This window comes from Ursus americanus, chromosome 1 (genome assembly GCF_024610735.1).
Source record: "Ursus americanus isolate L20-20 chromosome 1, mUrsAme1.1.p, whole genome shotgun sequence".
Classification (NCBI taxonomy): domain Eukaryota; kingdom Metazoa; phylum Chordata; class Mammalia; order Carnivora; family Ursidae; genus Ursus; species Ursus americanus.
In genome coordinates this window covers 71,049,565-71,061,930 of record NC_142127.1, presented here as the reverse complement: position 1 = coordinate 71,061,930, position 12,366 = coordinate 71,049,565, and the positions used below count along the sequence as shown (strand labels likewise).

The following is a 12,366-nucleotide window of genomic DNA, read 5'->3' as shown; positions in this document are numbered from 1 at the left end:
AGGTGAAAACTATGCAATTCATTTCCTAAGCAGATATAGAAATAAAAATGAGGAATGCCAAAGCTACAACATTTTATAGAAGTAGGTAAGTAGGCGTAGTGGTTATTCTAGGCATCCGTGAGCAACGCCAGGGAGTGTTGGTATGAGAGACAAAACAAAGGTGGTGAAGTTGGCACTCACATCGGGACTTGCTTCAAGTTCACATGAAAAGAGATTTATTAGAGACCTATCCACTTCTTTTTGTCCCCTTCTGATCAATGAACTTGAACCTTTCCTTTTCTAATTTTTTAGGTGTACCTCAGATGTTGGTCAGGGGCACCTTGCCTTCTAAACAGATATAACTGGCTGGAAACTATGTGCAAAGTCTAGTTCTCCCAACGATTCCAAAGAATTCCCGGAGACTCGAGTGTTCGGTTGCCTGGCTCCACAAGCCTGCTCCTGCTCTTTGTTGTGTTGATGAATCAGCTTTCCCTTCTCCCCTCGTGGCGAGCTGACTGTCTTCCCCCTCAGATGTACACCTTTGCCCTGGGGTGGAGGACCCTGGTCACTCACCTCTCTGTCCTCACCCCATCCTTCCTGTTGAGCTCCAGATGCTGCTCACTCTATTATGCTGAAAAATGCAGCTTAGTAATCCCCTCCCAAGTTCACTGTAGACCCACCGCTGCGTAGCAAGGGCTGAACACAGAGGCCTCTGATTCTTTTAACAGGACCTGCCCTCCTTGAAGACTATTTGGACTTAAAACAGTATTTTTTCTTGCTGGTAAATAACAAAATTTTATTTTAACCAGATTTGATCATTGGCAGTTTGTGGTAATTCAAACAAGGACCTAGACCAGGGGGGTCTGCAAACTTTTTCCATCAAGGGCCAGATAGTAAATATTTTAGGTTTTGATGGCTGTGTATGGTATCTGTCACAAATTCTTGACTCTGCTGTTATAATTCGGACACAGCCATAGATAATAGGTAAACAAGTAAATGAAGCTGTGTTCCAGTAAAGCTTTATTTACAAAAACATACAAAAATTTATCTGTGATTAAACTATTTTTAGAAGTATTGCACATTGAAGAATACAGATTTTCTCCCGCGCAAACTCTGATATTACTTATTTCTATATAAACTATAACTGGCATGTAAATATGTTTTTTCTTTGTTTAACTTGTTAGTTTGTGTGAAATGCAAGTCATCCTTAAATATTCATTTAAAAGTGAGGCCTCTCCCAGGAAATATCTGATTCACCTGGTCTGAGTTCCTCTAAAAGGAATCATATTTTGTCATCTTTTAAAAAAAAGCTTTTCATGAATTCCCTGGTCTTACGTCCAAGTGGTATAAATTTGTGAAATGTTCCTGCGTATTTTGGTTTTGCTAGTCTATTCTGAATTTACATAATATGCAATGCCAAGCAAGAATCTATATAAGTATGGTAAAATAATACACAAGGCGAAGATATTAAAAATGATGGTATATATTGTCATTTGCTATGAATATATGAAAAGGATTTTATACCACTTTTTTAATATCCCTTTTTATAGTATTGCTTTATGATGGTTATCTCCAGCCTTTTTGGCTCTAGCTCTGCAAAACTTTTTCAGCGTGCATCTTCAAAATATGCATCTCATTTATTTATGAATTATACATAGGAACTACTGTTATTAGCTACTATTTCAAGTAGATCACAATATACTTAGGGTGAGGCTTTTCATTTATCATAGTCTTATGTAACCACGTCACTAATAGACTCACTGTTGATTTTCCTCCGTTTTGGCCAAGCTCTTGCCAAATCTGATTAAATTTGTCATTATTTTTACCTTGTAATGTATAGAAAGCTTTTTTTTTTTTGCAGTTTATTTATTTATTTATTTAAATATTTTTTAAATTATATTATGTTAGTCACCATACAGTACATCCCTGGTTTTTGATGTAAAGTTCGATGATTCATTAGTTGCGTATAACACCCAGTGCACCATGCAATACGTGCCCTCCTTACTACCCATCACCAGCCTATCCCATTCCCCCAACCCCCTCCCCTCTGAAGCCCGCAGTTAGAAAGCTTTTACTCGGAGTAGAAGCGCAGCTCTGTGACTCCACGTTATTTACACTGGCATTTGTATTATCATCTTTAATCTGCATTTCCTGCATACACTTGCCCATCGTGGGGTGTTTGTAGTCTGAGGGTACGCATCACAATCTGTAGATGGATCTGGCAGGCCCATCACTGTGTATTTCTGTGCTCTCAGAGTGGATGAACAGAGAGGACAAGCCTCACCCTCTCTGCGTGTGGAAGCCCCACTCTTCCTGGAGGGTGTCTCGGATCCTGAGGCAAGATCCTCTGTGGGGCTGACTGAGGGCACAGTGCCAACCCAGAGTTAAATACCAGCTACGGTGCTTTCCTTTGTAAAGAAAATGAATATAAATGGAGGTTCCAATAGTTTCTTCCCATATCACAATAGATTGTATGTAGGTGTCTACATAAACCTCACAATTTTTGAGACCAAAGTTGACAAAAATATCAGTTTTTTTCTTATTTAAATCTTAACTTTATATTGTGGCTTTGCTTTTCTTTTGTTTGTTCTTCGTTCACCCAGTTAGCTTTTAGAACAGTCTGGCTCATGTTTCTTTCAGTCTTCCATAGTGTTTTGCACGTAGTAGGTGAGCGTTAAGAATACACGTACATATTTCACTCTAAAATGAGCTCCAGGAATGTTTAGTAGTCATTACTTTATTGTCTTGCTGAGGATGGGTGGCATGTATCTTTATTTTCCTTTTTGGTAGTTTCAACAAATTGCTTGGGTCCTATGAGTTTCTTGTTTAGAGCATCTAAATGGAGCCATACTGTATATTTAAACTGTATTCTCTAATTTACAAAACTGCATTTTTTTGCTCTCATTCTACTGTCCATGTTAACCATTCATCTCAATATGCATTGCTACTACTAATTCATAGAACATTTTTTTCCTTCGTTGTTTATGTCCCTGATAAAAACATTAATTTTAAGAGTTCAAATAGTCTACTATCTGAGCACTTTTATGGACCTGCATGATAAAGTAGATTGGACAGTTCAGGCCTGTAAGGAGGAATGTGGACAGGGGTAAGTTCTTGGTCCAAGAAGGGTGGCAGAAGTGTGGCACCTTTCATTGCCTTTCATTGGTTTATTGAGGCCACATTGAGAAGATGTTCATAAAGGAGTTCCACTAACTGGTTCCAGGGATGTCTCTAGAAGTAAAGAGAAACAACCAACAGTCATTCCCATCTTGAGAGAAGTTCTATCATTTTCTTGATGGAACAGAAGGGTGTCCTCAACCCTAGCTGTACAACAAAGTCCCATGGGGGCTTTACAGAAATTCTGAGGCCAGTTAGAATCTCGTGTGGCAACAGCCATCTGTATTTTTTTTTTTAAAGTAGGCTCCACGCCCAAGTGTGGAGCCCAACAGAGGACTCAAACTCATGACCCTGAGATCAAGACCTGAGCTGAGATCAAGACTCAGACACTTAACCGACTGAGCCACACAGATGCCCCAGCCATCTGTATTTTTAAGAGCTCCCCAGGTGATTCCATTGCCCAGCCAAGGTTGAGAGTAATAGTTCAAGAGGTGAATAAGCTGATTAGGTCAATAGAAGGAAAACAAAAAGTGTAAGTCTCAGTAAAGGTGAAGGGACTCAACAGTAGAAAAGAAGTTACCCCACTATAACATGGAAAAAGTTGGGTAAGATGGAACAGTTTTATAGCTTCGGGTTGAGGTGGGAATAGACATCTTCCCTTGACTGCTCTTGATCACGCAGTGAGGGTTAAGATGTTGGCTGTGAGAACCAAAGATTTATAAACTGATCCAAGAATGTCTAAAGGGCTTTGAGGCCTGTGGCTCTGGAGGATGGAGGCTCATTGACAAACACCTTCAAGTTTAGATGATCTTTGGGGGCCTTTTGACCTATGGCTATTTTACCCTGGCGTGTGCACTTGCACACGAGTGCTCTCATTTGCCCTAAGGGTACTTTACACCCTGTTAAGAAACCTTATGCTTAGAAGGTTTATTTGGTTTTGGAGATGTGCCCGGGCTCTCGGCCTAACAAAGAAAGAAAGCGAATCGTTTTCATCTGTGCCACTCTCTTGATCTTTATCACATTCTGCCTTGCTTTTCTCAGAATATACATCTTGAGCCAGCCTGTGAGGGCACGGAGCCTTCCCCTCCTGTACTTCCAGGGTCTGGTAAAGCGTCTTCTACCCAGTAAGCATTGATCACCCATTTGTCAGTGACCCCTGCAAACTCCACTCTGTTGCAGGAAGCAGTGCAAGTACTGATCAAGCACTCGGCTGATGTCAACGCGAGGGACAAGAACTGGCAGACCCCGCTGCACGTGGCGGCTGCCAACAAGGCGGTCAAGTGTGCAGAAGTGATCATTCCCCTGCTGAGCAGCGTCAACGTCTCCGACCGAGGGGGGCGCACGGCCTTGCACCACGCTGCTCTGAATGGCCACGTGGAGGTGAGTGCCGTCCAGACTGGGAACGAGAAATCTCCGTAGAGACTCTCTTAGCCCCGGGTGGAACCTAAGCTTCCCACTGAGGCGTTTAGAGAGTGTGATGCTACTATCTGCACGCCAAACCTTAGGCAATGACAGCTATTTTTAAATGTACAGCCTGCAGGTTGAAAAAGTAGCTGCCACCTGGGTCTTCTGCTCTGATATACATGCCACAGCGTTGTCTGTGACATCGGCTTCCTACTGTGCTTGAACTCCAGGTCACTGACCTGCCTTTGGCTTTGATGTTAATTTGACTCAGATTATCTGCATGTTGGTTTTCTTTCAGATGGTCAATTTACTCTTGGCCAAAGGAGCAAACATCAACGCATTTGACAAGAAGGACCGGCGTGCTCTGCATTGGGCGGCCTACATGGGTAAGGGTTCCCTTCGCGGAGAGAAGGGTGCAGACACTTGTGACCAAAGAAGCCGTGGGCCTGTCGCTGAGCACGCAGGTTTTCTCTTGGGTGAGCCTGACTTCTTTCCCGGCTCAGGACCCCACTGAGTTAAGATTTGGTCCACTTTCCTGGCATGCGTAGAGCACTCTGGTTAGACGGTGGCTCTGTCAGAGACTGATTTACCCCACAGACTGGGGCGGCGGGGATGAGTCATGGCCTGGACCTCATTGAATATGTTTCAATACAGACTGGAAAGCAGCACAAATGGTGTGTCTTTTAACTTGTTATGGCAGCAACATAAAGTGTTTTAAAAAGAATGAGGACTGGCTAGCAAAGCCAGGACATAAATTCCATTTGTCCTTTAGTTTATAAATAGTTTTGAAAGAAACAAAGAGGAAGGAAGGCCCACCCCCGGCTGATGTGTAGGTTGAAGTGACGAGAGAACGTGGATCATCCTGCTACTCTCCTGCCTGCGAAGCTGGCCTTGCAGGTCTCGCTTCTGCCGGCCAGGCTGGGAGAGGTGAACGAAGGGGTTGCAGTGCTGTGTTCTTCTTTTTCACTTTTGTTGGCACAAATCCCACCAACAAATGATAGGCCTCATCGAGTTTAATCTCAGCGTAGACTTGAGAGAAATGAAGAACTGAGATCCTTCCTTTGTGTTTCTAACCGGAGAACGTCCTGCAATTGGAAAAGCAGGTGGGATCCTATCAGCCCCAAGTTATAAACCACCTGAAAGCCCATCGGCCAGAGATTGTGTTGGTGAATGGTAAAGAGCTGCCCAATGGGACACTGTGCAGGAACTACAGTGATGATGTCATTAGTATTTATTAACATAGAAAGGTTCTGTGATATGTTAAGTAAAAACAGATCATAACACAGTATGGGTAATATGATCCTCATTTTTGTAAAAAAATAAAACTGCAATATAGACAATCTGGGATATATTATATGCTGAAATGTTAGCTGAGTATCTCAAGGGATTAGCGATTATGGATGGTTTTGGTTTCCTTTTAACACCTTTTTGCCTTTTCCGAATCCATTTTTACAAGCATACAGGCCTTTTATTATCATAAATAGCAATAACATTAATGGTGAGGAGAAAAAAAGAATGGGTTGGGTAGGGAGGAAATAAATGATGTGGCTGTGGATGAGTCTGATGGATATTTGGGCTTAAAAAACCAGAACCGTAAGATTTTGCAAGCATGATCATTTTTGTTTAAAGACAATGTGGACTTTGGAGCTGATGAAAGCACATTGGACGTCTGCATGGTACCTGCAGGACTGGAGTCAGGGGACATTGGCCAGACTGTTGTTTATGCAGAGCACACACTAGACTAGTGTGTGATGGGACTCAAAGAACCTGGGGTTTCAAGTTTGTTCTTTGCTGATGTGCAGTTAAAACATTTGCATAGAATTGCTTTAAAGAAGTAAAGTCATTATTTTGTGTGTCATCAGGATACAAATAGGAAAAAAATATATAGATGACTATCTTTAAGGAATAAAGGACAAAACCAGGACAAAAGACAAAAGGTAGCACCACTTAAGATAGCACCACTAGTAATTGAAAATAATTTTTCTACATACGAGTTTGGGGGGGAATGTTAAATTTTAATAAAACAAGCCATGACCAAGCCCCCTCTCTCTCTCTATCTCACATACACATCCAACTCTCTCCCCCCACTGAACACACCTCTCTCTCCATCTCTCTCTTTCACACACACACACACACACACACACACACACACACACTTAGACCCACCCCCGTACACATCTTAGACCCTTAGAATCAGTACTTATCGTCTACCCCTCAATTATCAACCACATTTACAACATTGACCCAAAACAATCTTTAATCACAATATAGAGGACAAATACATTTATTGTACTCTATACAGTAAGATAGAGTACAAAGGAAAATATTCTAGAAAATATGCCAACAGGAGTTGAAACTGGAAGGGTTTCTGTTTAGCCAGTAATCACAAAAATACTTTTAAGTTGAACCATATGAAATTGTCATTTTTGAGGTCCAAAAAAAAAAAAAAAAAACGCAGCAGCAATTTCAGATGCTTTAACAATAATGTGGACTTATTCTGATTAATTAATTTTTTTCTTTCATTAATTTTTTCCAAACCAAATTGTCATTGTTGGACTTTACAGTAAGGAATGACAACTGCTTTTAAAAGCATTGCTTTCATTTTACTGTCATTCTTTTTTAGGCTGTGGTACTAACATATTGTCAGGACCTTCTTCTTGTTTAAAATGTTGGTGGTAGTGAAAGCTAATGGCGATAATGTAGGTGGAGTAAATCGTCCACTTATCCTGAAAAGGTTACCCACGTTTTCTGCTGCTTTGTTCATGAAGGCCACCTGGACGTCGTGGCGCTGCTCATCAACCACGGCGCGGAAGTGACTTGTAAGGACAAGAAGGGTTACACGCCCCTGCACGCCGCCGCCTCCAACGGACAGATCAACGTTGTCAAACACCTCCTGAATCTGGGGGTGGAGGTGAGCTGTGATCAATGCACCAACTCGTGGGTTTTCTAATGTTGGGTTTTGGGGTTTTGGTTTTTTTTTAAAGATTTTATTTATTTATTTGAAAGAGAGCACGAGAGAGAAAGCACACAAGCAGGGGGAACGGCAGACTCCCCGCTGAGCAGGGAGCCCAGTGCAGGGCTCCATCCCAGGACCCTGGGATCATGACCTGAGCTAAAGGCAGACGCTTAACCGACTGAGCCACCCATGGGCCTCTGTGGTTTTTCTGTTGTTTTTATTTTATTTTTATTTATTTATTTATTTATTTATTTATTTATTTATTGCTCTAATATATTTTATTTTTTTTTATTATTTTTTTAAATGATTTTTTATTATATTATGTTAGTCACCGTACAGTACATCCCCGGTTTCCGATGTAAGGCTCGATGATTCATTAGTTGTGTATAACACCCAGTGCACCATGCAATATGTGCCCTCCTTACTACCCATCACCGACCTATCCCATTCCCCCACTCCCCTCCCCTCTGAAGCCCTCAGTTTGTTTCTCAGAGTCCATAGTCTCTCATGGTTCATTCCCCCTTCTGATTACCCCCCTTTCTTTATCCCTTTCTTCCCCTACCGATCATCCTAGTTCTTATGTTCCATAGATGAGAGAAATCATATGATAGTTGTCTTTCTCTGCTTGACTTATTTCACTTAGCATTATATCCTCCAGTGCCGTCCATGTTGCAGCAAATGTTGAGAACTCGTTTTTTCTGATAGCTTAGTAATATTCCATTGTATATATGGACCACAAATTCTTAATCCAGTCATCTGTTGAAGGGCATCTCGGCTCCTTCCACGATTTAGCTATTGTGGACATTGCTGCTATGAACCTTGGGGTGCATATGGCCCTTCTCTTCACTACGTCTGTATCTTTGGGGTAAACACCCAGTAGTGCAATGGCTGGATCATAGGGTAGCTCAATTTTTAACTTTTTAAGGGACCTCCACACTGTTTTCCAGATTGGCTGTACCAACTTGCATTCCCACCAACAATGTAGGAGGGATCCCCTTTCTCCACATCCTCTCCAACAATTGTTGTTTCTTGCCTTGTCTATTTTTGCCATTCTAACTGGCGTAAGGTGGTATCTCAGTGTGGTTTTGATTTGAATTTCCTTGATGGCTAATGATTTTGAACATTTTTTCATGTGTCTATTAGCCATTTGTATGTCTGTTCATATCTTCTGCCCATTTTTTTATTTGTTTATTTGTTTCTCGTGTATTAAGTTTGAGAAGTTCTTTGTAGATCTTGGATACCAGTCCTTTATCTGTAGTGTCATTTGCAAATATATTCTCCCATTCCATGGGCTGCCTCTTAGTTTTTCTGACTGTTTCCTTGGCTGTGCAGAAACTTAATCTTGATGAAGTCCCATAAATTCATTTTATCTTTTGTTTCTCTTGCCTTTGGGGATGTGTCATGAAAAAGGTTGCTTTGGCCGATGTCGTAGAGGTTGCTGCCTATGATCTCCTCTAGAATTTTGATGGATTCCTGTCTCACATCGAGGTCTTTCATCCATTTGCAGTTTATTTTTGTGTATGGTGTGAGATAGTGGTCAAGTTTCATTCTTTTGCATGTAGCTGTCCAGTTTTCCCAGCACCATTTATTGAAGAGACTGTCTTTTTCCCACTGGATGTTTTTTCCTGCTTTATCAAATATTAGTTGCCCAAAGAGCCGAGGGTCCATTTCTGGGTTCTCTATTCTGTTCCATTGGTCTATGTGTCTGTTTTTGTGCCAGTACCATGCTGTCTTTGTGATCACAGCTTTGTAGTACAGCTCGAAATCCGGCATTGTGATACCCCCAGCATTGTTTTTCCTTTTCAACAGTTCCTTGGAGATTCGGGGCCTTTTCTGTTTCCATACAAATTTAAGGACTATCTGTTTCAGTTCTTTGAAAAATGTCCTCGGTATTTTGATCGGGATAGCATTGAAAGTGTAGATTGCTCTGGGTAGCATGGACATTTTAACTATGTTAATTCTTCCAATCCATGAACATGGAATATCTTTCCATCTTTTTATGTCTTCCTCAATGTCTTTCAAGAGTGATTTATAGTATCTAGAATATAGGTCCTTTACGTCTCTGGTTAAGTTAATTCCAAGGTAACATATGGTTTTTGGTGCTATTGTAAATGGGATGGATTCCCTAATTTCTCTTTCTTCGGTCTCGTTATTCGTGTATAGAAATGCAACTAATTTCTGAGCATTGATTTTGTATCCCGCCACGTTACTGAATTGCTCTATAACTTCTAATAGTTTGGGAGTGGCTTCTTTTGGGTTTTCCCTATAGAGTATCATGTCATCTGTGAAGAGAGACATTTTGACTTCTTCTTTGCCGATTTGAATACCTTTGATCCCTTTTTGTTGTCTGATTGCTGTTGCAAGGACTTCTAGTACTATGTTGAATAATAGTGGTGAGAGTGGGCATCCTTGTCATGTTCCTGATCTTAAGGGAAAGGCTTCCAGCTTTTCCCCATTGAGAATAATATTTGCAGTAGGCTTTTCATAGATGGCTTTTATGAGATTGAGAAATGTACCTTCTATTCCTACACTCTGAAGGGTTTTAATCAGGAAAGGATGCTGTATTTTGTCAAATGCTTTTTCGGCATCGATTGAGAGGATCATATGGTTCCTGAGTCTTTTCTTGTTGATACGATGTATCACGCTGATTGATTTGCGAATATTGAACCACGCTTGCATCCCAGGTATGAATCCCACTTGATCGTGATGGATAATCCTTTTAATGTACTGTTGGATTCTATTAGCAAGTATCTTGTTGAGGATTTTGGCGTCCATATTCATTAGGAAGATCGGCCTGTAATTCTCCTTTTTGAGGGGGTCTTTGCCTGGTTTGGGGATCAAGGTAATATTGGCCTCATAGAATGAGTTTGGTAGCTTTCCTTCTGTTTCTATTTTTTGAAATAGCTTTAGGAGAATAGGTATTATTTCTTCTTTGAATGTTTGGTAGAATTCCCCAGGAAAACCATCCGGGCCTGGAGTTTTATTATTTGGAAGGTTGTTTATCACTGACTCAATTTCTTCATAATTAATTGGCCTGTTTAAGAAATCAATTTCTTCCGGTTTCAATCTTGGTAGTTTATAGGTTTCCAGGAAGGATTCCATCTCTTCCAGATTGCTTAGTTTATTGGCATATAGCTGTTGATAAAAATTTCTAATAATCCTTCCAATTTCAATGGTGCTCGTCGTGACCTCTCCTTTTTCATTCATAATTTTAATAATCTGGGTCCTTTCTCCTTTCTTTTGGATAAGTGTTGCCAGTGGTCTGTCAATTTTATTGATTCTCTCAAAGAACCAGCTTCTAGTCCTGTTGATCTGCTCTACTGTACTTCTGGTTTCTGCTTGATTGATTTCAGCTCTAATTTTGGTCAACTGCTTCCTCGTGCGTGGATTAGGCCTGTCCCTCTGTTGCTGTTCCAGCTTCTTGAGGTGAGAATATAAAAACTGCGTTTTAGATTTTTCTATTCTTTTGAGTGAGGCTTGGATGGCTACGTATTTCCCCCTTAGGACTGCCTTTGCAGTATCCCATAGGTTTTGGACTGTTGTATTTTCATTCTCATTGGTCTCCATAAATTGTTTAATTTGATTTTTGATTTCCTGGTTTATCGAGTCATTCCTGAGCAGGATGGTTCTTAGTCTCCAAGTGTTTGAGTTTCTTCCAAATTTTTCCTTGTGGTTGAGTTCCAATTTCAGAGCATTGTGGTCTGAGAATATGCAGGGGATAATTTCAATCTTTTGGTATCGGTTGAGACCTGTTTTTTGTCCCAGAACATGGTCTATTCTTGAGAATGTTCCATGGGCAATAGAATAGAATGAGTATTCTTTGGTTCTGGGGTGTAGTGTTCTATATATATCTATGAGGTCCAACTCGTCGAGTATGGCATTCAAAGCCTTTGATTCTTTGCTTAGTTTTTGCCAGGGTGTTCTGTCTATTTCTGAGAGTGGAGTGTTGAGGTCCCCTACTATTAATGTATTTTTATTTATATGTCTCTTTATTCTGGTTAAGAGTTGGCTTGTGTATCTTGCTGCTCCCCTGTTGGGGGCATATATATTTATAATTGTCATATCCACTTGTTGAATACTTCCTTTAAGAATAATATAGTGCCCTTCTGCGTCTCTAACTATAGTCTGTAGTTTAAAATCCAATTTATCTGATATGAGAATTGCTACCCCAGCTTTCTTTTGAGGTCCATTTGCATGAAAGATGGTACTCCATCCCCTTACTCTCAGTCTGAATGCATCTTTGGGTTCGAAATGAGTCTCTTGTAGACAGCAAATGGATGGGTCATTTCTTTTTATCCAATCTGCAACCCTGTGGTGTTTATGGGAGCATTCAAACCATTCACATTAGTGCTAAGAACTGAGAGATATAATTTTAATGATGCCATGTTGCCAGTAAAGTCTTTGTATTGGCTGTGACTTTCTGTTCTGTATCACTCTTGGGGCCTTTTTACCTTTGTAGAACCCCCCTTAATATCTCCTGTAGGGCTGGTTTCGTGGTTACGAAATTGGTTAATGACTGGCGATTCTGAATGTCTTTATTTCTCCATCAATTCTGAATGACAGCCTTGCTGGATAAAAGATCCTTGGCTGCATGTTTTTCTCTGAAAGAGCTTTAAAAATGCCCCCCAACCCTTTCTCTCATTCCAGGTCTGTGTAGACAGGTCTGACGTAATTCTGATGCCTTTGCCTTGGTACGTGAGAAATTTCTTTGCCCTGGCCGCTTTCAATACTGTATCCTTGGATCTAATATTTGCGAAATGCACTATGACGTGATGTGGCGTAGGTTTGTCGTGGTTGAGCTTCTCTGCCTCTTGGACACAAATGTTTGTTTCCCTCGCTAGATTAGGGAAGTTTTCAGCTACAATTTGTTCAAATATCTCTTCTAGACCTCTGTTTTTCTCCATCCCTTC

The 12,366-nt window shown here is 40.8% G+C and overlaps 1 protein-coding gene across 2 annotated transcripts in view; it reads left to right on the top strand.

Moving 5' to 3' along the window:
- The window catches only part of ANKRD44 (ankyrin repeat domain 44), a 309,567-nt gene that overhangs the window by 173,246 nt on the left and 123,955 nt on the right, over positions 1–12,366 (top strand). For both annotated transcript variants that reach the window (XM_045806381.2, XM_045806382.2), the window contains exons 5-7: positions 4,276–4,476; positions 4,799–4,886; positions 7,269–7,411. In XM_045806381.2, coding sequence (XP_045662337.1) covers positions 4,276–4,476; positions 4,799–4,886; positions 7,269–7,411 — 432 coding nt within the window. The remainder of the gene's footprint in view (positions 1–4,275; positions 4,477–4,798; positions 4,887–7,268; positions 7,412–12,366) is intronic.